We start from the raw sequence: 26,566 nt of genomic DNA, 5'->3' as shown, positions 1-26,566 counted from the left end.
TTCTTGATTTTACCTGAAGATGGCATCCATCCCAAAGCTGTATGTGATTTGTAGGAGGACTCTCTTCAAATTCGCAAGCACTGTCATAAATTCCTTTCTACTGACTGGAAAATGTGTGCCATGTATGGTAAATGATTCTTCTTTAAGCAACAATACATTAACATGTTCTTCAGATGGGTGCAGGTACACCTCATCTTGGGCTGTGCTGATTCTCAAGTCATTACCCTAAAGGGAGGAAAAAAAAGAAAGCACAAAGGGTAAAACTGAAAAGAGGGTACAAAAGTGTTAAACATATCTCTATTTGGATCCTCCACTCTCAACAGACTTTTAACTTTTTAAATTTATGTTTATTTTTTATTTATTTATGTGTTTTGGTGACAGAGTCTCTCTCTATCCCCTGGAGTGCAATGGCATGATCTCCGCTCGCTGCCACCTGCCTCGAGCTTCAAGCAATTCTCATGCCTCAGCCTCCCTAGTAGCTGGGATTACAGGTGCCTGCCACCAAGCCCGCCTAATTTTTTGTGTTTTTAGAAGAGGTGAGGGTTTTGCCATGTTGGCCAGTCTGGTCTCAACTCTGACATCAGGTGATCCACCTGCCTCAGCCTCCCAAAGTGCTGGGATTACAGGTGTGAGCCACCATGCCTGCCTTTAGTAGACTTTTATTTTCGGGTTGGCTTTCCCTATCATTCAGGGAATATATTTGTGGGATACATGAAGGGAAGGCAATGCAATTTCAATATTAACCTTAGCCAAATGCATTATGAAGCATATGCTTCTCGCTTCTTGGTTTGGCATGATGTTAGTTCCCCATTAACTAAAATAATAGCTACCTGACAACTCATAAACATATATGTGATTACAAACACCTCAAATTGACAAAAGTGCACAAAAGTTACATATTTCAAATATATTATTTTATGATGGATGTGGGTTGTGTAGAACAATAGAGAAAGAAACTTAAAACTGAATTAAGCTATTATTTTAAAGGAACTTTCTACATGGGAAAAAACAAACAATAAAAAAGACTGCAGTCTAATTCTCAAAATAGGATAATGGCATCTAAGGAGTATATTGAATGACCTATGACATTTAGGTAATCCTTCTTGTCTTAGTTCATTCACATGAATGCTATGTAATTTCACTCAACACTTTGCATTTAGAGAACTCCTTTCATCTTAAAGGAATTCCAAAGTATACATCTAGTTGCCATAGAGATATATATATATATACACAGAGAGAGAGAGACACACACAGAGAGAGAGAGAGAAAGAGAGTAAGAGCAGACCACTTCATCCCATACTGGAAAATGTCCATTTTGAGAAAAGAATTTTTTATTTTGTCATAGATTCACATGCATGAAAGTTTCAAGACAGAAGAACAACAGAGCCTGGTGCTAAATTAACATCTACCCATTTGGAATCATGAACATGCATGCATGTGTGTGCCTCTGAATATGTATCAGTGTCGAGGGGAGGGGATACATTATTGGAAAGAATGGATATGATAAGAAAGGGTGGCAGAGAGCCTCTAAGGAAACTTCAGGCTTCGAGCATTTTGAAATTGCCTATGGCCCTTCAAATCTTGAAAGCAGTTTCTCCTGTACCTTTCTTACCTAAAACAGGATTTTGAAGTCGAGATTAAACTATCGCTAAATAAACAAGTTTCCTGTTTCATTTTATTTTATCTAATGTAATCAAAGAAGTAGACAATAAAATCTACATGGAAGCAAGCGAAAATGAGAAAAACACAACTATGTAAATTAGCGTGTACCTAAACACTTTCATAATATTTATATTTTGGAAACATGATTCTTACGTTTGAAATTTCATTTCAAGTCTGGTCTAGAGTTCTCCTTTATCATTCAAACCCAACAAATATACTCAATCTTCTAGATATGTCTCAGAGTGAAACATAAGAGTGGCATTAAAAACTCCTAAGGTATATATTTTTAGTAGTCACGTAAGTCAATGTCAAACGAGGCAGGTAAAAAATACAGTACTGGTAACCTCAAGTAACATAAGGAAGTAACATGGGTGAACATCAATGATGGTCTCAGTACTCTACCTCTAAGATAATCATAAACTGGAGAACATGTTCTGTATCTTCTTCCTCTTCTTCCAGGTCATATGATATGGTAAATGTCAACTGTCCTCCTACTGCTGGGAGCTACAAGACAGAAGATGCATAATCATTACAGGATAGGAGATGGGCTATTAAATCATATTTTACTTATTGTTGTATAAGAATTTTATTGTTCTAGAGGGCAGTATTTGCAAGAAGCAGAAATCACTGGAGTATGGAGTGGGAACGATAGGCATTTATTTAGGAGTAATCTTTTACAAACCTTACTCATCAACTGCAAGCGTGACATAAACATAAATTTATGTATTATTTTCCCCAGTATTGCAGGCTTGCTGAAATAGGTTAAGGTCCATGAAGCCAAACACCAGACTCTCCTGTCATCTTCTTAGTCTATAGTTTGAGCTTTACAAATCCCAAACAGAGAATGATCTTTGTCAAAATTGGGAGATTTCTACCCATCCCTGAGGGTCACTCACTTTCTGTGAGTCTGGATTCTTTCAACAAAGACATCCCTCCATTTGACAGGTACTTTACATAACCCGTACTCTAAGCTGAGAAATGTTATTGGTCAAAGAAAAACAAAAGGTTAGCAGCAAGTTTTATTTTATATTAAAATTCAATCAAAACAGCCAAAGAAGGTATACTTTCCTCTGTGTAATTTAATAGGCTTAGTTTGAATAAATATTATCCTCTTTTCATTAAGTGAACTTCTTTCTTTCTAACATACATGCCAAGCACCATGTATATACACTTGAGGTTTACATTTTTTGACATTGACAGTCACCTTGTAGAAATTAAGAAAAAAATGGGAAAGCAAGATCATTTATAGGACAGGAATCAAAATTGAAGTTGTGAGTGATAGATTCAATGCAAATACTGCAATCCTTTTTTTAAAATTCCACTCCAGTACTGTAAATAGAGACATTCATAAAACAAAGCTGATGATCTGTATTCTGCTGCTTGCTCTGTGCTGACATGCGGAGACCTGGCTTCGCAGGGTTGGCTCTCTATGGCCTTTCATGGCCGACCCTGACCAGAAAGCAATTCCGGGCTGGGAGTGCACTGGATGGAAGAGGAGGAACCCTGATTCCTCTTAGTGTTCCACAGAGAGTGGCACATAGCTCGCTATGGCTGATTAAACAGGATTTTATGTTACAGTTCTGCAACGTCGTCTCATTACGTGGGGCTCTATAAGGAACTTAAATTCAGAAAACTCTGATTCCCCTAATCCACTGAGAAATGGCCTTATTCTAATGTCTTTTCACATTTAAAATAATAAACATCTGCCTGGACTAGAGCACTTGGCATTATTGTGAATAATGAGGGGTGAACCTATGTGGAAGATTTTAGGTTCTATTAAGATAAACATTCAAAATTTCGCATAGCATGCTTCTTTAGATCAGCTACACATTTTCTCAATAAGAGGATTCTAGAAAGCCAGGAGAAAAAAAAAGTTTTACATTGTATATATTTCAAAAAAAGGAATGAATTATTTAGAATTTTCTAAATTAATAAATATATTTGAAAATAGATTTCGGAAGAATATTGGGATATAGGCCTATAATGTTCCAAAACTTTTGAGCTTCCGAATCTATTTTGATCATTTAAAATTTGAAGTACATGCTATTTTTCTTGAATATGGCTTCTCTAAAAAGGAAAGAAAAATAACAACTTAATATATGAAATCACCATATATGCTCAAATAAAATACATTTTGAATTAAGGATAATTTTCCATTTTGTCAATAAAAAGAGTCAAATTGTGTGTAATTTGAATGTCAAAACTGTTAGGACTATAGATGAAGTAGAAAAAGATCACCTATGATATCTGATTTGCTAATGTGTTTTTCATATCTATTTATAATAAAGTCACATATAATGTAAACTTGCAGCAGTCCTCAACCTTTTTGGCATCAGGGACAGGTTTCGTGGAAGACAATTTTCCCACAGACGCAGAGGAGGGGTTTTGGGATAAAACTGTTCCACGTCGGATCATCAGGCATTAGATTCTCATAAGGAGCATGAAATCTAGATCCCTTGCATGTGCAGTTCACAATGAGGCACATGCTCCTATGAGAATCTAATGCCTGATGATCGGACAGGGGTGGAGCTCAGGCAGTAATGCTCACTTGCCTGATGCTCACCTCCTGCTGTGCGGCCCAATTCTTAACAGGCCATGGACCTGTATAGCCCCGGGGGGTTGGGGATTCCTGACATAAAGTAAAATACTAAGAGAGAGAAATTAGAGGTGGAGAAAGGGGGAAAGATGAACAAATAAATATGCAGAAAAATAGCGGTGCCTTACATATGTCAGAGATAATATAAAACACGAACTAAGGAATAGAAATAATTTACCTTATTCTGCTGAGGGCTAATAAAAATAGCAACAACAGTAAAACATTGTTTTAGCTCATATTCCATAAAATGATTTTTTTTCTAAACTCTCTTGTGTGTCTCTGATACTCATGTTTGTCATTATTACAACATATTTTGAATCGCCTGGAAATTGTCATGAGTGAAGCTGTTCCAGTTAAGTTGTGTGAAATACAGACCATTTAAAAAATGTTCAGGATACTGTTACTAGATGTTCTTTCCCAAGCCACGAGTACTCATTTACAATACTAGAATCAATATCTTTTTCAGTCACCCTAAAGGTATGTGTTTATGATCACATTTATATAACCAGTTAGTCAAGTACTCACTTAAGTAATTCTTTCTTTCTTCACTTTTTGAGATAGGGTCTTACTCTGCCAACAAGGCTGGAGTAGAGTGGCACAATCTCAGCTCACTGCAACCTCCTCCTCCCAGGCTTAAGTAGTTCTCGTGCCTCAACCTCCCCCGTATCTGGGACTACAGGTGTGTGCCACCACGCCTGGCTAATTTTTTGTATTTTTTGTGGAGATGGGATTTTGCCATGTTGGCCAGGATGGTCTCAAAATCCTAACCCAAGCAATCTACTCACCTCCGTCTCCCAAAGTGCTGGGTTATAGGTGTGAGCTACCACGCTCAGGCACTTAAGTAATTCTTAAAAGGATTGCTTAAGATATCACTCTGCAATTTAGAGGTTGTACCCCTAGGAATATTAACTTATTATTTTTAAAATTCATTTCTTTCTATTTTTTCTTCAACTCCACAATCTTCCCATAAGCTGTAAAATCAAGCTTTTCCTGGTGCTGTCTCCAGCTAATGTGTCTTCCCCAAAGAGTACATACCATTGTATAAGAGACAAGACAATACTTTTTTTTTCTGAAGGATGCTTTTATTCAGAGAAAAAGCTTCAAGAATATTCTGAGTATATATCATACTTTCCTCTTGCTTTAGATGAAGAATTCTCTACCTCTTCTCCATCTGTCCACTCCTCCATGTTCCAGGTGCCACCTTTGTCTGGTGCCTCCTTGCCCTCGCTTCTGCACTCTCTTAGAAACCCTTCAGTATCCTAACGTTTACTCTCTCCTTCAAATCCCATGTGCACAGGGTTGCCAATGTCTATTGTCTCCTCCAGCTCTTACCTATGGTTATTTATTAGTTTCACTATCAAACTTAGAGATATGGGGCATCACATTCAGTTTCTGTCTTCCCATACATCCATGTTTTCTAATTTTTATCTTCTGTATCCTGTTGACTGCCTTTGGTACTCCATTAGAAGTGAATCTTGAAAGGTCATTTATAAATTCTGTGTAGCAACCACTAATGGCCCTTTGGTTGAGTTTCATTCTTAATCTTTATGATTAAGAGTCAAGATTCTTATGATTCTTGACTCCCTTGTCTTTCATTATATTGAATTTTCCTGGTACTCCTTCCCCTGCCCTGGTCATACCTCTGTCTCACTTATAGACAGTTTTTTTTTCTTATTCTCCACTCAGTGATTGATAGCTCTAAGACCTTTCTCACTCTTTTTTGATTATCATTTCTTACGGATTCCATTCTCATAGATTAACTACTATGTTTATATCCGGTCCACCAATCTATATCTTCTGGCCTGTCCTGTGTTTCTCTGTTAATTTTCTCTTGCCTGTATAAAAAAGTACCGGAGATGAAGTGACTTAAACAACAGAAACTTATTATCTCACAGTACTAGAAGCTAGAAATCCAAGATCAAGGTGTCAACAGAGTTGGTTTCTTTTGAGACCTCCCACCTTAGCTCATGGATGGCTGCCTTCTCTCTGTTTCTTCACAGGGACTTCCCTCTGAGTGTATCTGTGCTCTAATTGTGTCTTGCTATAAGAACACCAGTCATATTGGATCAGGGTCCACCCTAATGACATCATTTTAACTTAATTACCTCTTAAAAGATCCTATCTCTGAACAGAGTCATATTCGGAGGTACTGAAGATTAACACTTCAACATATGACTTTTGAGGGAATGCAGTGTAGCCCTTAACAGTATTTTACTGAATTACTTTCCAATAATGTCTTAAACACTCAACATACCCTAAGTTAATCTCATTATCTAGATCTTTCTGGGAGATAAACTTGATCATTTTCTCAACCTCCATGATTGGGTCAAGCCAAATGCTTTATTTTTCTATTTTAAATTAGAAAACTCATAAGTGCATCAGATTTTTTAACTTTATTATTTATATCAGATTAGTCCTTCAATCTATTCTCTTGAAATATTTCTAGTCTAATTTTCCATTCCCAATGCCATATCACACCAAGTAGGTCCTCATCAAGAATCTGAATTCATCTCTCTGACTTCAGTCTTTTTTATGGGGAAAGTTTAATCAGCTATTACATATGTTGTTGCACTTCCCTAATGAAGATTCTCCAGTGGCTCTGGGATCCCTAATGTCATTCAAGTTTCTGTGTAGTTTCAATGCCTCTAGGATCTATCTACTCCCATGTTCACAAACTGTGTGTAGAGGTGCCCCAGGGTGCTGCAGTGAACTCATAAAGGCACAGTGGAATATTCTAAACATTTGAAGGAAACACAGCGATACTAAATATCTGTTGGGCACTGCAACAACTAACTCAAGGTGGTTCACAAATTGAAACCTTAGAACATGCTATATTCCATTTAAGGATGTTCTCAACATTTTCAGCCATGTTTTTGCTTACTTGTACTTTAGGCCATCTTATATCTTATTAAGAAAGGTTTTCAGGGGAAACTGTAATTAAAAGCAAGAACTGCACAAAAGTCAATGTGGAAAAGGAAATAAGGATAGCATTACCCAATCTGATACTCAAGTTTGAGAAGGCATATACTGCCCCAAAGGTACCACATCCCATCAGTAAGTAATTCTGGTTATTTATGAAAAAAAATTATTATTTTCAGTCCATTTTCTTTCTAAACAATTGCCAGGTTGTTAGAACATGAATATTTATTAAGTTGTTTGCCACTAACTACTTAAGAAATAGAACGGTGGCTTATTTCTGTTGGCCAAGGAGGCACTATGAAAAAATCATGAATACACTATGAACATTCTGAACTGAGAATGTTTGGGTATGTCTGATCTAGCCTCTTTTTATATTTGTCCATTCTGTTACTTAGATTTTTAAAAACAAATTTTCCTGTCAGAATTCTCATTCTTATAGCTCTCTGATCATTCAAATGCTTTTCTTTGTTTGCTTAGCTGATGTTTCACTAGTAAGAAGACTAAGGAAAAGAAGGTTTTTAGTTATATTTTCAGTCTGATGAGGAGTCAGTGGCAACCACAGTAAATAAGGGAGCTAAAAGATTCCAAACAGGAGAACTCTGTATAAAAAAATTCATCCGTTAACATTCATTGAAAATTTCTAACAAAATATAAGTGGTCTTGGTAAGTTATATATACTAAATATAACTGTAATTTTCCACATTTTTGGACTTTGCAGACTCATTTATTAATTTCATGAGTCTTTCATAAAATTGAGCATCTTCGAGACTTTCAAATTAGTTCATTTTGGGGACAAAAATGGTTTCTCTGATTTTACAGAGCACTGTGTGTTCAGCCAATTGAACATTTCATTTTTTCCTGCTATTTAGGAACTAAGCTGTCATTGTCCTATTGACTAGAAAAATATGGTTTTCCACAGGTAGAAGTAAGTGCAATTTTAGTTCACTTTGAGGTAATTCTTATATTTGCTGGATGGATTAGACTATATTTACTAGAGATGAAAATTATATCTCTTCTCAATACAAAGAGAAAGTGAATTTAGTGAGAGCAGTTCATTCCATTTCATAAGGGTCTCCAAAGGCTTGGCCTTTTCCCTCTTTCTCCATATCTACTAAGGGAAATTCTCTTCAGGGAGATTCAGATATCAAATTGAGAAGGCACTGCAGGAAAAATGTACCACCATTCCTGGAGATGGTTCTGGGCTAAGCCATTCACTTTCCTGTTCTTCAGCTTCACCCCATTAAGAAAAGAACAACACAAGTAGCTGTTTCCCATGAATACCTGTTTTAATTCTACCTTCAGGGGGAAAAAAACCAGCTGGTTTGCAAGTAATATTATCGTTACTATGCAATATATAACCTAATGTCACAAATAACAATATAGTGTGCATGGTGCACATTGCATTAAAGATTTAATGAGGCAGGAAAGTTTTCTCACATGACTGAAAAAGGCTAAAAGATAATTTATAAAACTAAGCTTCATAAAAGAATTTAGCAGTAGGCTACTAGTGGTCTGGCCTCTTTTTTTTCCCTCTCAGTCTCAAGAAATATGAATTGAGGAATGAAGGAATGGGATAGCCTATTGAGGACAATGTATCTGGAGAGGAAATCCTTTTCATGAAATAAGCCTGGAACATTTGGTTCTCTGATGTCAGATTATCATCACTGTTATTTCACTAAATGGGGTGTAAAACCTAATATTTGCTTTTGCTTACCAGAGCAAATACTTCAGGAGGGATACACAAAAATCAAATGAGAAAAAGGCTTTGTAATAGCAAGCAGGATAAATTAAACATATCTGTCAATTTCCATTCAGGATCACAAACAGGGCAAGCGATTCATCTTCTTAGATTCCAAAGCCCCTGAGTCTTAAACTCTGAAAAGGTATCCCTCCCATAAAAGTGTTTATTCATGCATCTGTTTGTAGAGCTCTCTTTTATCACAGAAACAGTGTTTCACTTCAAGGTTTTGTTATTTCCTTCAGTGTATTTATAAATTTGAGATAAGAACAGATTTCTCTTCTTTAAAAGCCCAATAATTATTAGAATAGAACATAAACAAGAGGATTGTAGAATTAGGGAACAGGCAGAATTGACATGAGAGGTTTTAAAGTTACATCATCATCCTTAATGCATAGAAAATGGACCAGAGTTGTAGGTGTCAAACAGAGACAATACATTCTAGAAAAGTTGGTTTAGAAGGGAAGAAACTGAGTTATGCAGTCCAGGGGAGACACATAAAACACCTGAAGGAAACATCCTGCCTGCCTGCATTCATTTCTCTCTTCCTCCTTTTTTTTTCCTTCCTATTTGCTTTTCTTGCCCTCTTTTTTTTCTCCTGTTACCCATCTTCTCCTTAGCTTTTTTCTTCATCTCCTTCTCCTCTTCCTCCTTCTTCTTCTTTTCTTTTTCTTCTTGTAGTCATTAGACTGTTTTGATAGCATTTCTTTTCACAATAACTATGTCCTTTTACACGTGCAGTAATTAGAAATGGCTGGGAAAAGGCCTGAATTTGGGATTTTTTTTTCCTTTTCAATGTGACCACTACAATCAGTTTAACCTGATAATATAATCTGTGTTGGGTGACCTAAATTGCAGAAGTATAAAAGGTAGTGATGAAAACTATGAATGTGACAGGGTCAAGGATATACTTCTGGGACAGACCACCAGAGATACTGCTTCAAGTGTAACTAACACTGATTGCTTATCAGTGTCCCAGAAGCTCAGCCCTTCCACTGCCCACAGGACTACTTACTCATACTATTTCTTCCCAATTTCATATAACTCCATATTCTCATAAACTACAGCCTAGTCAATATACAATAAACAAAACCCAATTCAATGTTTCTTATTGTTAAGGCCAAGAGATATTCATTACAGTGTTTTGATTGTCAGGGGGAAAAAGAATAACTATGAAAGACATATAGAGAGGAATGAGAGGCCAACAGGAATTTCTCATACAAATTTTTGTCAAAATGTTTATTCACTTGAATAGCACTAACCTATCTTGAGCATGTATTTTGTCTGCTGCATTCAAAGACCCAATTCAAGGACTTCACGTCTAAAACATCAAAAGCAATGGCAACAAAAGCCAAAGTTGACAAATGGGATCAATTAAACTAAAGAGCTTCTGCACAGCAAAAGAAACTACCATCAGAGTGAACAGGCTACCTACAGAATGGGAGAAAATCTTTGAAATCTACTCATCTGTCAAAGGGCTAATATCCAGAATCTACAAAGAACTCAAACAAATACACAAGAAAAAAACAACCCCATCAAAAAGTGGGTGAAGGATATGAACAGACACTTCTCAAAAGAGACATTTCTGCAGCCAACAGACACATGAAAAAATGCTCATCATCACTCGCCATCAGAGAAATGCAAATCAAAACCACAATGAGATACCATCTCACACCAGTTAGAATGGCGATCATTAAAAAGTCAGGAAACAACAGGTGCTGGAGAGGATGTGGAGAAATAGGAACACTTTTACACTGTTGGTGGGACTGTAAACTAGTTCAACCATTGTGGAAGACAGTGTGGTGATTCCTCAAGGATCTGGAACTAGAAATACCATTTGACCCTGCCATCCCATTACTGGGTATATACCCAAAGGATTATAAATCATGCTTATAAAGACACATGCACACGTATGTTTATTGCAGCACTATTCACAATAGCAAGACTTGGAATCAACCCAAATGTCCATCAGTGACAGACTGGATTAAAAAAATGTGGCACATATACACCATGGAATACTATGCAGCCATAAAAAAGGATGAGTTCATGTCCTTTGTACGGACATAGATGAAGCCAGAAACCATCACTCTCAGCAAACTATCGCAAGGACAAAAAACCAAACACCGCATGTTCTCACTCATAGGTGGGAATTGAACAATGAGATCACTTGGACACAGGAAGGGGAACATCACACACTGGAGCCTGTCATGGGGTGGGGGATGGGGGAGGGATAGCATTAGGAGATATACCTAATGTAAATGACGAGTTAATGGGTGCAGCACACCAACATGGCACATGTATACATAGGTAACAAACCTGCACGTTGTGCACATGTACCCTAGAACTTAATGGAAAAAAAAAAAAGTAAGGCCCAATTATACTTTCCATGTACTCAGTTATAATTCAAAGTAAATAGAATTTGAAGAGTTTGATCAGGTAAGAATGCTTTTGGTTGCAATTGAAAACCAGACAGTTAGGAGTTCTCATATAACAAGAAGTCCAACAAAATGTGGTAGGCAGACAAAATTTTAAAACAAATGGATTAGCTTTTTTTCTTTTCTTATTTCACATATCTTTCCCCAACACTTAGATCCATTTGGACACACTTGAAAATATAAATCTCCTATGAATAGATTTGCAAAACGTCACGTCACGTAGAAGAAGATAATGTGCTTAGAAAGGCAACATTCCATATAGGAAATGAGTATTTAATGTTTCCTTTAAGTTTTCTGGCTTAGAGTACTACTTGTTACTTTGTGACATATATTGATCAAATCTTGAGTTGAAATAGTACAATCTCAACAGATGTGAGTAAATGGTAGTGGTGAAATTCTCTGAATTTGTGCTATGAGGCCCAGACCCAAAAACAGGGTCTTTGCAACAGCTGTTTGTTTTCCATTTACTAACTTAAGTTTGGATGAAACATTCCATTAGCACTCTTACTATGGGCTAGATTAATTTATGTGTAAATATTCAGTGCAAAAAATACATGTTATCCATAATTAAACATTGACCTAATCAAATAAACCTTAAGTTATGGTTTTATATTAAAACAGAGATTTCTTATTGACTAGAGTTCAAAAGTTTTTCAAAGTCTCTGCCAAGAAAATGAAAAGTCACACGTTCATAATGTACAACATCAATGCTGATTGTAATAACAGAAAAGGCCGTGTGCGGTGGCTCACGCCTGTAATCCCAGCACTTTGGGAGGCCTAGGCGGGCGGATCACGAGGTCAGGAGAGCGAGACCATCCTGGCTAACACGGTGAAACCCCGTCTCTACTAAAAATACAAACAATTAGCCAGGCGTGGTGGCGGGCGCCTGTAATCCCAACTACTCTGGAGGCTGAGGCAGCAGAATGGCGTGAACCAGGGAGGCGGAGCTTGCAGTGAGCCGAGATTGCGCCACCGCACTCCAGCCTGGGCGACAGAGCGAGACTCTGTCTCAAAAACACAAAACAAACAAACAAACAAAAAAATTTAATCCAAGTTCCTTTAAGCTAAAGACAAACAGGTTTACCATTGTCAAACAAATGACAAATGAATAAAAAGAAAATGTATAATCGTTGTGGAAAATTTATGGGAATGCTGTAAAAAAGAGATATGAGCAATGCAATTTTCTTTTTAAATGAGAATTGTAGTTAACCTTTCACTTACTGCTTAAGGATTTTGTCTTTAAGGATATTCATCACGTTGGACAGTAGATGGCTATGGTATGGCCCTTTCTACTTCTGTTGCAAAGGGAGGAACAATAGAGCATAGAAAACAGAGTTCTCATCTTGCCTTGCAGCCAATCCTCATTGTTTACTTACACTGTCCACAACCCTGAATATGGCTTAAAGTGCTAAATATGAGTTGAATAAATTTCAGGTTACATTATTCAGACGGAGGGCATTTTGAAATAGCAGACAACTTATTTCCCACAAAAGCAGAAGCCACAACACCAACCTTGGAATACTATTTTGATGTGATGCTAAGTGTTATTGATCTACCACTATTCCCTTTTCACTCTTCCCTCAAGCGTGAACTCTGCAGGTGATTCTTTACTACAGCAGTAGAAACTGTTTGTGAATTTTAGAAGATAAGAATCCCAAAGGTGCAATAGATACTAAGTCACACTCCAGAGGAGAAACAACAGGTTAATAAAATACATTTTATGCCTCTTCTTCCAAAATAAACAGGTAAAGGGTTGTGTTAGTTGTTTGACGTGTCTATTAATATTGGAGTCATATATAAATAACATAAAAAATTAAGCTCATTTCTGGAGATTTTCCAGAGCTGGTTGTGGATTCTGATTCTGCCTTTAAGCACTACAAGTCCCTTGGGAAAGTTAATTTTGCTTTCAGAGCATCAGTGAATTTTCGCTAAAATGAGACGAATCACACCTACCTCAGAAGTTTGTTCTCAGGATGAAATGAGAAAATAAACATAAAACTCCTCACTTGGTACCTAGCACATAACATGTACTCAACAAATGTTGTCAGTCATACTGTTTTAATAAGTATAGTTTTCAAAATTAAAATACTATAAAAATTTCACACTGAAAACCTAGTGGTTTATTTCATAATTCTAAATGCACTTTAAAATCCCAGGATTTGGGGAGAGATCATAGTGATGGCCCAATTCAGATTTTATTCACGTCTTAATGTTTCCCTATGGAACTCTGCATAAGCATCTTACAGATAGTAGATCTGGCATAAGTATCTGCTGAATTTTAATCACATTCAACACCATATATCACTTCAACGTGTTACACATAGAGAAGGCATAAAAAAACTGGGATAAATTTGTACTACCCCATGAGATACCTTGCCATCATTAAAATATGTCTTTATTGGTTTCTCTGTTCTTAGCTTTATCAGTCCTAAAAATAGGCTAAAGGAGATGTGTCTATTTGAGCTTTTCAGTGATTTGAGCTTACTTATAAAAAGCTTACTGTACTGTAGACTGGTGAACCATAAATGCATTTGTTTTAAAATAAGGAAGCTTTAGCATTTGGGAAGTTTGATCTGCAGTTGAAGAAGAAAAATCAATATTTAAGTCACTTAGGTATTTACACACATAAATCAACTATATGGCATTACTTTTCTCAGCTTCGGTATATTAGAATAATAGTGTAAATTCTAGCACCTAATAATATATACTTTATAAGTTGTAAATGCATTTTCAATATGTTATGATACATAGGCAAACAACATAGTCTCTGTATTAGGAAAACAAGTAGTGTACAGATTAAAGGAAGCGGCGATCCAGCAGCAGTCATAGCTAGTCAGAGCACATCCAGAGCACTGTGATCAAGTCATGACACCACCATTTAAGAGAGTAGTTGACAAATTAGAGTTCATCCATAGAGGTGTGACCAGGATGTTGATGGTCCCAATAGCTGAACAAAAGGTTTGGAAAGGTAATGGGAGTGTTTAAAAAGAGAAGACTTAGGAAAAGCATGATGATTGTTTTCTTGGAACATTTGAAGGTCTATCAAGTATACTAGAGAAAAACCTCACTGTTCATAGGGTAGGAATAGAACCTATATAAGAACGTGTTGGAGAATGTGATGATTAATATTGAATATCTACTTGATTGCATTGAAGGATGCAAAGTATTGATCCTGGGTGTGTCTGTGAACCCTCACAGACTCAAATGTTAATCTCCTTGCCAAAGGAAAGGGAAAGACAGAACCACCCTCATTCTGGGTGGGCACCATCTAATTAGCTGCCAGTTTGGCTAGGATAAAGCAGGCAGAAGAACATGGAAGGTCTAGAATTGCGCAGTCTTCCAGTTTTCATCTTTCTCCTGTGCCGGATGCTTCCTGCCCTCAAATATCAGTTCCCAAGTTTTTCAGCTTTTCGATCTTTGCACTTGCACCAGTAATTTGCCAGGGGCTCTCGGGCCTTCAGCCACAGACTGAAGGCTGCACTGCTGGCTTCCCTACTTCTGAGGTTCCGGGACTCGCACTGGCTTCCTTGCTCCTCAGCTTGTAGATGGCCTATTGTGGGACTTCACCTTGTGACCATGTGAGTCAACTCTGCTAACAAACTTCCCTTTATATATACATCAATCCTATTAGTTCTGTCCCTCCAGAGAACCCTGTGTAAGAATTAACTTCTAAAATCTGGAACTAGAGCTAGGGGCAGTGACACACAACTATAATTCCAGTAACTTGGGAGGCTGAGGCAGGAGGATTGCTTGAGCCCAGGGGTTTGAGACCAGGTTGGACAACACGGCAAAACTTCATCTAACATAAATAAATAAAATAATATCTAGAGCTGTTGAAAATGTAATGTGCTGCTTTGTATGGTATCCATTTCTCTGAAGATTCATGAGTAGAGGTCCACCTGTCTGAGGTGATAGAAAAGGAATTCCTATATCTGCTGAGACGTTGAACTAGATCTGATCTAACTGGGAAACATGCAATTCCACCATGCCAGTTTATTAACAGTGGGTTATTTAAATATTAGAGTTAGTCCATTGCAATTCTATTGTAGGGTACTAGAATAGCAATTGGCTTTATCCACCTGCTCCCTGCTCTGCAATTTTAGAGCTAAAGCTTATATAGGGTACAGCAACACATTTCATTAGGAGAAAATTCCTTGTACAGATAGTATTAGGAAGATAGTATAGCATAGTGGAAAAGAGTACAGCTCTAGAACTGGACCACCTGGGGTAAAACACTGAGCTCTGCCACCTTTTAGCTGTGTGTGACAGGAGTGAATTACTTAGTCTCTCTTTGTGTCAAGTCTCCATCAGGGAAATCAAAACAATATAACAGTAAGTACTTCATAGGGTTTTTGTGATGATTCAATTGAATATTCTAGAATAGTGTTTGACATTTTGTAAATGTAAACAAGTTAGCAGTTATCATTGTTCTTGTTATTGTTGCTATTATGTAAAACAATCTCCAAAATATTGTAACTGCCCAGAGCAAGATTCTCTGAATACTATACCATTGTAACTAATCAGTATGATCTGGATTTTTAAAATTTGAAAACAAAAACATCTGGCACGTTATTTTAGCAAGCTACAGATAATACAAAAAAAAAGGTAGATCTCAAAAAATAAGGAGACCCAACTGCTGAACCATATGTAATCAAAGCTAACATTTTCACAGAACTTTAGAATTTCAAAAGTACTCTTCATCCTCATTTAATTTCCAGAAATTGTATAATGTAGGTTTATTATTATTATTCTATTGTATAGATGGAGCAATCATGGCTCTGAAAGGTTAAATTGTTCAAGTTCACACTGTTACTTTGGTGATACTGTAATGCATCCTTGATTTATGTTTACCTTTTAAACACTTCTCAAGACAAACTCTCACTCTTGGGCTCTCTCTCTCTCTGGCTCTCTCTCTCTCTCTCTCTCACACACACACACACACACACACACACACACACACACACACACACTCAGTGGTATCATGTGACTATAATGCAAAGGTATGTGTTTAAGAATGAGACCTACCCACCCTTTAATTGTAGTCTATATATTTACTGTGTGATTTTGGGAAAATTAATTCAACTCTGAATTATAAGTTGTGTGATGTCTAAAAGGGTATGAAAATATCTACTTTGAGGGGTTTTAAAAAGAAATTCCTAAGAGGAACACAGAACCCATTCTTCATGTTCTATAGTACCAGGCAGATAGAATTTATTTAAACATTATCTCTTTTCCTCTCCTAATTATTCTTGGGATTCGGTAAGTTCAAAATAGATTTTTGAATTAGATTGTAAAGCTTGTGTGGAAAAAAGTATAATTGTCTCTCTCCCTTTTTTTTTTTTTTTGAGATGGAGTCTCGTTATGTTGCCCAGGTTGGAGTGCAATGGCACTATCTTGGCTCACTGCAACCTCTGTCTCCCAGGTTCAAGCAATTAATTGATTCTCATGCCTCAGACTCCCAAGTAGCTGGAATTACAGGTGTGCACCACCATGCCTGGCTTTTTTTTTTTTTTTTAATGTATTTTTAGTAAACACAGGGTTTTACCATGTTGGCCAGCCTGGTCTCGAACTCATGGCCTCAGGGATTTGCCTGCCTCAGCCTCCTAAGTGGTGGGATTACAGGCATGAGCCACCACCCCAAGCCCAAAATGTCATTTTGCACCCATTGGATTGCCAAAGACCCAAAAGTTTGATAATATACTCTATTAGAGAGGGGTTTAGGGAAACAAGTACTCTCATGCACTGGTGGTAGCATGCCTAAAACATATGGGTTCAATTTGGCAATATCTGTTAAAATTATAAAAGGATATATATACTTTGACATAGCAGTTTCATCTTCAGAGATTTATCCCACAGTTATAAGGGTGCATGTGAGAAATAGCTGGGCACATGGCTATTCATTGAAAAATGCTTGTAATCCCAGCACTTTGGGAGGCTGAAAAGGTTGAATCATGAGTTCAGGAGTTCAAGACCAGCCTGGCCAAGATGGCGAAACCCTGTCTCTACTAAAAATACAAAGATTAGCAGGGCTGGTGGCGGGCGCCTGTAATCCCAGCTACTCGGGAGGCTGAGGCAGAGAATCACTTGAACCCGGGAGGTGGAGGTTGCAGTGAGCCGAGATCGCACCACTGCACTCCAGCCTGGGTGACAGAGCGAGACTCCATCTCAAACAACAACAACAACAACCGAAAAACAATGTTGAACAATGTTTGTAGTAAAAAATATTGAAAATATCCTTATGTCCATCAATAGGGGTTGCAATTAAACATGTTAAAAATGACGATGGAAATGACAGCCAACACTGACATTATGCTTTGTAAGTGCTAAGCACTCTACAATGTGGCTTTGGATACATTCATTCATTAAATTCTCAAAACAACACACACAACCTTATGTGGTAAGAATCTTATAACTGTTACATTGATTTTAAAGATGAGGGAATTGAAGCATTGAGTACTTATATAACTTGTTCAAGGTTACAAAGATGACAGGTGGTAAAAGCAGGATTTGAACCTTCACAGTCTAGTACTAGAGTCAATGTTTAACCTCTATAACCTTTATGCTGATTGCTAAACACATTTGAGTGCATTCATTCAATGAAATACACAATCATAGATACATATGATATATTACATATACTTACACATATAATGAAGAAACTATCCAATATGGAATTAACTTCAAATTATATTACACAAAAATTATACTGCGCTCTTATAATGTGTATAGCACATTTCCACCTATATAAAATGACGAAAAAGAAATATATATATGTACTTATATGTGTGTGTATATGAATGTGCATGTACATACATACATATGAATGTATATTAATCTATTAAAACATGGAAGGATAGAAATAGAGAAAATAAGAGTTAAGTCCAAAATGCATGCTACTTACTATTTCAGTGTTATTTATTCTTAAATTAATTTTGTCAGATAAAATGACTCATAAAAATATCAGCATTACTACCTGGAATATCTGCCTGCGGTGAAATATTTGTGACTTTGGCACCTGCAAAATGAAACTTAGAACCAAGCAAAAAGTGTGTTTTATAAAGGGTGCTCTTAAAATGTATTCAGATGTTCAGAGGTTTTTATAGAAGGGTGACATTGAAGAAATTAAGGGAAGGGAGTTCTCAGTGTTAGCCAGCACTGCTGAAACCAGATGTTTCATTTTAAAAATACTTGTTTCTTAAGAGCAAAATGAAAACCAAAATAAAGAATATGGAAGGGAAAAAAGCTGAGATTATGTCTCAGTTGAGTATCTCGCAGAAATATAACTTTGGACAAATTATTTTCCTCAGTGAACATTAAAAGTGTCATCTGTACTGTGCAAATTTCAATAATTTTCTTGCTCATTTTATGATGTTATAGTACTTTGAGATTCATATGAAGTAAAGTTTAACACATTTTGGAGGCTATACATATGTACAGTTTTATAATCGACACTTTTAATTCTAAAATTCCCTGACTTAAATGATAATAAAAATCAGATCATACAATTTCAATGAAGTGTTCAAGATTTCTTGTTTAATAGGGAAGTCCTCTAACATACGAACTTACTGCTTTCAAGAAAGTACATTACACAGTATTTTAGATTTGTCTTCACTTTATGTCTTTTTATCTTGAGTAGATAAATCATTAGAATAAATAGTCTTGGTAGAGACTACACATTTCATCACACATATAAGTAGGTCAGACTTTGGCCTTTTTAACTCAAAAGAAGAAGGAGGAGAAGAAAGAAGAAAAAGAAAACAATGGCCAAAGTTTCCAAATAAAGGTGAGCATTTTTTACAAGAAATATGAGAAAGTTGTTGATTTTTCTACTAAGTTCCCCAATTCCCATAAACTATAGGCACCCTTTTAGAACAAAGGAGTACAAACTGTTCTTTACTATTTTCTAAGAAAACAGAGTTCCTGCCATACAAAGGCAGACAGACCCTCAGGATATTCCAAAGTTCATGCTAAGAGTTCAAAGTGGGCCATGAAAGCCATCCTATCAATCACAACATAAAACACACACTTTCTCACACTCTCACAGGGGTGCAAATATTTATGCAGCTTTGGATACTTATTTTCTTCATATGCTTTCACATCAGAGGAGCAATTGTATACTTCTTGCAGGGGACAACCTTTATGTATTTTGTGAACTTTAACATATTGCGTTGGATTTTGTAGTATTTATTTTATATAGTATTTTTTGAAGAACTTAAAATTTCTGTTGTTTCTCTCTTTTTGCTCAATCTTAACTGAACATCCCTCCCACACAGACCAGCTGTTTCTGTATTTAAAACAAGGCAAGTAATTTAACATCATAAATACCAAATTGCATCTCAAGGTCATAGTCAAAAGCTTTTATGTATCATTAATTTTCAGGCTCCTCATCAATTTTTCTCTTTGAGCTACCATTTAGATCTTGGTATGTGAAAATACACGGGACTTGTGTTATCAGTTAAAACAGAAGGCTATCTCTGGCTACTAACGACTATTATAAAACATTTCCAATTAAATGTATAATGTCCCGTGTACTTGCGTGGAAATGGCAACAGCAAAGGTTTTCCTAATCCAAAACTCCATAAGCTCTCTGGTTCATTTAACAAAAATGTCCCCTCCCACAGAGGAAGAAAGAAAACACCTCCTTCCGTTAAGCCATACCCTAACTGCTGAGACAGAAAAATACTGAGCTTTAACTGTCTCCTAAACTTAGGCCACTTGTCATTCTTTGAAGTAATCATTTTATATTTTAAAATATCAGAAATTTCTTTGAAATTCACTAAAAGTGAATTATAAAGAAAACCTATATGTATGACCATCTGATCTTTGGTAGACATGTATTCAATGATGAATAAGCAGTAGCTTGATAAACAAATGACTTTTTATCACTTCAAAATCTACAACTTAAATTCTGAAAGTAATCATGTATTAAAAAGCTGCCTGAAAATCTTATTGATTACATTTATTTCCTCAGCTGTCAAAGCATTTTATATATTTTAAAACCCCAAACCACTTACTTTATTTTATCATTAAGAAAAAATGGTCCTAGGAAAGATATACAATATGCTCGAAGTCAAATTGCAAATAATGGCAGAGGGTGTTGGTCTTGGCTTTCAGTTCTGTGTCTCCACATGTGTTCATAAACACTATTTGCTTGGGACAACATATTTTCTGTTCCATTTTATTTCGTTATCATGGTTTTAAAATATGGTCCCAAATTCCTTGATGATCTTTCCAGTGAGTGTCACTGAAGTCTTTGCCCTGTGTCTTGAATCTGAATGGGTTTGTGATTGCTTTGACCAATGGAATACTGTGGAAGTAGTCTGTAGCTTCTGAGGTAAGATTATAAAAGACCACTGAGCTTTTGCCTTGTGTTCTGATTACCTATTCTTTTGGAACCCTAAAGGAAGCTGCCTCAGGCCACCATGTTTTGAGGAAGCCCAAGCTACATATCTAGGTCATGCGTGGGATGCCTGGTTATCTATCTCAGCTGAGCTCAGCCTTTGAGTTTTTGTAGCCCAGGCACCAGATATATCAGTGAAGAAGCCTCCAGCCATTCAATTCACCCCTACCATTTAAGTTTGCCTGGCTGAGACCTCAGATATTATGGAGTAAAGACAATCCATCTCTACAATGCACTGTCCAAATTCTTTACCTGCAAAATCTGTGAACATATTAAAATAGCTATTTTACACTGCTAATTCTGATGTTGTTTGTTAATCAGGTTGGCAATAGATAACGGGTACATTTTTAGGTCTGATGTAGTGTACCTGGCTAGTTTAATAAATTCATCCACCACGGGTCAAAAGTTAGGCTGTTCTACAGCTTATTTCTTAATCTTTCTTTGGGGCCTATAATTATTCCATCTATTCATATACTATTTTTGTGATCCCAGAATAGATTGACTTCACCTTTACTTTTTTAGTCAAATTTCTTTAAAAAATTTCCCTGTATAATTATGTAATTTTTTTATTTAAAATAATTAAGAATCAAATAATTAAGACAAAAACAAGGAATTTCACTCTTTCTAAAAAAGTGATAAAATCTAGCAATATACTTTAAATTAATTAATAAAAGTTCAAAAAGAAAGAGAAAAGAACATCCAGGCAAAATATTCTTCAGGCAAGGTAAGTTGCATAATAAATTTTCAGCAAATTAATGTGATAATAGACATTTTTAGAGTTACATTATATTTAGCTAATGAGAACTGAAGAAATGTTAATGTGTATAATAATCATTAGGCAAGCACATATATCATATTATTAAATTTTCTAATATCTTACTTTACATATCTGACATTCAAGAAAATTTGATCATCTTTCCGGACAAAATAAAATTCCATTATAATTTTAGTGATTATTAGGTAATTCAATAGGCATATTTTTACATATGGCTTGGTGTTAAGCTTGGTCCTATCCAAAGCATGTATAAATCTAAGAATACAGCAAAGAGAATGAATACATTTCTATTTTGGTACAATTCATGAAAACATAAATCTCTATTTTATATCATGGTAGAAAGATAGAAAAGCCCGGTAGCTCTATCAACAAATGGAAAATGTTGGGGTGAAGCAAAGTCTGGTCTTTTGAAGAGGTGCTGACCATGCAGAATAAGTGAAGGGAAACACAGGAGCACCAGGGTCTTTGAATCTTCTTGTTAGAATTCATTCACTTCTCACTAAGACTTGGTAAAAGCAAAACTGGATATTTTGGTAGCATAGTAATTGGTAAGAGCCTATTCTTTTTGTCCACAAACTCTACGTACTGAAATACCTAAGGTTTATGGTTTATTTTGTTCCAGTTCAGTCGGTTCTAAGTCCCTTGGCCCCTGGAAGTTTCCTGCTTGTCTTTCACATGAGCATTCAATAAGGAATGTACAATTTGCTCAGATAGGCAGACTAAGTTCTTGTACAGGTTTGAATTATGAAATTATCTTCTTAACATTTCAGAAATATGTGTAAGATTTTACTCCCAGTTTTAAAAATCATACATTTATATCTAAAATAAACTAGAATAAGACCTGATGAACTTAATTTACTAGACTTCATTCACTCGAAAACATAGACCTCAATTTACAGTACAATACTAAGATGAAACTGGCTGAGTAATTGACGGACTTTTCTTTCCTTTACTTGGTTTCATAAAGACACAGAGTCAATGATATGTTTTATGCCCCCTATTATATTCCTAGGTGGTTTATCTATTGAATACTTAAAACATTGTACATGTAATTAAATTTTCTAAATAACATAAAAGTACATACACAATTAATAATGAGCATATTGACTTACTTGCATCAATATGGCTTATATTTAAAAAGTACAGTTTTGATTTTGCAACTATTTATAAAATGTACCCCAAAGAAATATTTTGTTTTTAATGAAATTTACTTATTCAATTTAAACTGTATTTATCCTAATAGATTTCTTATTACAAAAAAATTCCAAGATAACATGTATATGGTAGAAGAAATATCACTATTAATTCTTTTTTCAACTTACCTCTCATCTTTGTTATACTTTGAACATCCTGATTCTGTGGTGTAAGTAAAATACTCAAGAAAGTCAGCAAAACAGGGTGCCCTCTGAGGGGCTTCTACATAATAACAACTAGATTGGAAGAATTATTATAATGAATGTTTGACTTTTTGGATTTTCATCTATATGTGGTATTATGTGGACATCATTTAAATTGGTTGCATAGTTGGACATTAATTATTGGAGGCTTTTCTAATTATAAACACAGTATTTTTATATAATGCATATATCTCCAGGCTTTGCAAACCAATGGATAGAAATAAAGTCTCACATTGGAGTTCAGTAAGAATAGTTCTTAGGCCCTTATACATCTCCAAAGCAAATTTGTTCTGGCCTCCCATCAAGATAACTCTTCATTACGTGGCTGCTACTTCACATAGTGAGAACTTTGCTTCAAGCAAAGCCGGCCTTAACCCTCAGGATATCAAGCCTGCTCTTGGTCAGATGTGGAAAAAAAAAAAAAAAGAGTTCTTCAACCCTGTGTCAAAATTTGTCTCATAACATTTTTCACAAAAATATCTTCTTAACTTTCAGTCCTTCTTTTTGCTCTACTGGAGTGGAGTTTCAAACTGGTTTTTCAAGCCCCTTAGTGAAGGGGAGAGGGAAAAAAAGGACAAATACCATGAAATCGCCATGATTTTTTTTATCCCATTGTTTTCTTCAAATCTTGTGCACAAAATACCTCCTTTCTGTTTAAAGAAGAAGGCCTTCACATACAGTTGACACCTGAACAACACAGGTGTGAACCGTGCAGGTCCGGTCCACTTATGCGTGGATTTTCTTCTGTCTCTGCCGCCCCTGAGATGGCAAGATCAACTCCTCCTCTTCTTCCTCCTCCTTAGCCTACTGAACATGAAGATGATGCAGATGAAGACCTTTAAGATGATCCACTTTCACTTGATGAACAACAATATATTTTATCTTCCTTACGATTTTCTTAATAACATTTTCTTTTCTCTAACACTTTAGTGTAAGAATACAGTATATATACATATGAAATACAAAATATGTTAACAAATTTTTTATGTTATCAGTAAGACTTCTGTTCAACAGTAGACTATTAGTAGTTATGCTTTTAGAGAGTTAAAAATCATAAACAAATTATCAACTGTGTAGAGATAAGCATCCCTAACCCCTGCATTGTTCAAGGGTCAACTGTACATTGCATTAGTTTCCTATTGTTACCATAACAAACTTAGCAGCTGAAAGCAACACAAATATATTATCTCATGGTTCTGTAGTTGAATATTCCAACATGTGCCTCCTTGTTGGAATATTGTTGTTCTGTAGGTGAATATTCCAACATGGGTCTCCTTTAGCTAAAAGGACTAAAATGATGGTGTTGGCGTGGATACATTCCTTTCTGGTGGCTCTAGAGGAGAATCTATTTCCTTGTTCACTCAGGTTGTTGGCAGAATTCAGTTCTTGTGGTTGTGGAACTGAGGTTCCCATTTCCTTGCTGTTTGTCAGCCAATGCTCTTTCCCAGGTTCTAGAGGTCATTCACATTCCTTGGTCTAAGGGACTCTCCATCTTTAAAGCCAGCAATGATGAATGAATTATTTTTCATGCTTCAAATTTCTCCTTCCTCTTCTTCCATTGTTTCATCACTCTGACCCCCTCTTCTACTTTTAAGGTCTCACGTGACTGGATTTGGTCCACTTGGATAATGCAGGATTATCTTCCCACCTTAAGGTTTTTAAATTTAGTCACATTTGCAAAGTCTCTTTTGCCATGTAACAGGGAACATATTTACAGGTTCTGGAAATTCAGCTATGGGTATCTTGGAGGAGGGCATTATTTAGCCTACAACATATAAATCAATCAATATAAAGAAATTCCTGAGGGATTCACTAGCCAGAATTTTAATTTGAAATCCATTGCTATTATTATTATTTTGAAATAATAAAATGTAAACATTTGGGGGAAGGTAAATATGGAGAAAAAATCAGGAACATACATATCTAGATTTTGTGCTAAGACACAGGATGGCCGCACAGTCTTCAGAAACTAATAGGAGTTAGCAGATTAAATTGTAACACCTAGGAAAGGAAGGCTTACATTTAAAATTCTGACAGCCTTCTAACAACAGGACTGCAGCCCTGGCAGACACTGCTATAATAAGAATATATACCTTTCTATCTATGTAATGTCATTTAAGTAGAAAGAAGCTGAGATCTCCTTAGAATATAAATCATGTCAAAAGTAAGAGTTAAACTCCAAAATAAATTTGGTAAAACTTAAAGCGAGTTTTCTAAGCCTAGCACATATTGACACAAATTAGGACCATATTGTACATATGCTGTATGATGATAATATTCTGCCAAACAAGAAAATGTCTTCTTTAAATAGACAGCTATATTTTTCAGGTTATTGTGCTGAAAGGAAACAACTTCATATAATGCAGTTTCAATCAAAGGGACATAAGAGATCACTACTGTATCTATATTACTTTTTGAAATGTATTTGGAACTCCATATATATTGCATGGCTATATTGATACTAACTACATAGAGGTTGAAGGCATTTATTTGTTTATAAATAAATGTCACTAACATCTAATGGCATGCCATTTCAGAAGCTGGAAATTTTCTTCAAGCAGTTAAATCATTTTATGTTTAAAATGCACTAAATGATATTTTGTAGGGCGTATGTTCCACTCGGTTGGGTTTTATTAAAAAACATTTAGGCTCACTATTTTAATCATCAATGTAAAAAGAAAGAGGAGAAAAGTGCATGGGTAATTTAAGGAACTAAAGGACAAAGGAATCATGTGTATGCCTAGAAAAAAAGTGGCTTCTGACGGTGCTGCCTTAGCAGCCTAGAACAATTCAATGTCAACATGAATGGAAGGAAAGGGAATAACCAGAATATAATATTGTAAAACATTTTTCCATTCTCCAAGTCATAGGTATATTTTTATACTGTTTACTATATAATAGAGATATTATATAGTATAATTCACACTTCAGAGCACTGTGGGAAAATCAAATCAGATAATGCAGGCAAAACAATTAACACTGTGCTAGGTATACACATGAACACTTAATACATTCCAAATATACACATGAATGCTCCATACATTTCAGTTACTATTTGTCTAAGAAATAAGGCAACTATTTAAATGATTGGTAGTAATTCCTATGTGTTCAGTAAAGCATAATTTTCAAACATTAACCTATGCCTTCTTTGTTGCTATGTTTTGTGCTGGATATAATAAATAGATGAACAGATTAATTTTTGCATTTCCATAAGTAATTTAATGTTATATAAATTAGCCTTGCTTTGGGGAACATATAGAAAAAAACTCCGTTCTAAAAAAGAAGGAAATGCAATGGAGTTAAAGCACTGTCAAGGACTATATACTCTTTCTTTAATTTGTGGCAGAGTGCTACTGATATTTAGTGTACAGCATAATAAATGTGTACTGTAGCACTTTACCTTTATCCTTTAGGCCAAGGATACTAAATATCCTCTAAGGCGTTATGTAGTCCTATAAAACAAAGACTTGTCTTGAATACAGTACCAATAGCATTTAGGGAGACAATGGGAAATTGCTGTAGCTTGAGGGTTTCTCATCACTGTCTTAGATTCCATGGTCAATTATTTTAATCTCTAGTTTTACTGTATTCACTTGGCCAAACCACAGCTTCAGTTAAATCTAATCTCTATCTTCTCTGTACCC

General features: G+C 35.8%; 1 protein-coding gene across 1 annotated transcript in view; it reads right to left on the bottom strand.

Moving 5' to 3' along the window:
* Positions 1-26,566, bottom strand: part of LAMA2 (laminin subunit alpha 2) — a 611,116-nt gene that overhangs the window by 263,216 nt on the left and 321,334 nt on the right. The window contains exons 13-14 of the mRNA XM_015137479.3: positions 2,065-2,166; positions 14-225 (exon numbers count right to left, since the gene is read on the bottom strand). Coding sequence (XP_014992965.3) covers positions 14-225; positions 2,065-2,166 — 314 coding nt within the window. The remainder of the gene's footprint in view (positions 1-13; positions 226-2,064; positions 2,167-26,566) is intronic.

Source organism: Macaca mulatta, chromosome 4, assembly GCF_049350105.2.
Source record: "Macaca mulatta isolate MMU2019108-1 chromosome 4, T2T-MMU8v2.0, whole genome shotgun sequence".
NCBI classification, from domain to species: domain Eukaryota; kingdom Metazoa; phylum Chordata; class Mammalia; order Primates; family Cercopithecidae; genus Macaca; species Macaca mulatta.
The sequence above is the reverse complement of the archived record's forward strand: the minus strand, read 5'-3'. Positions and strand labels throughout refer to the sequence as shown.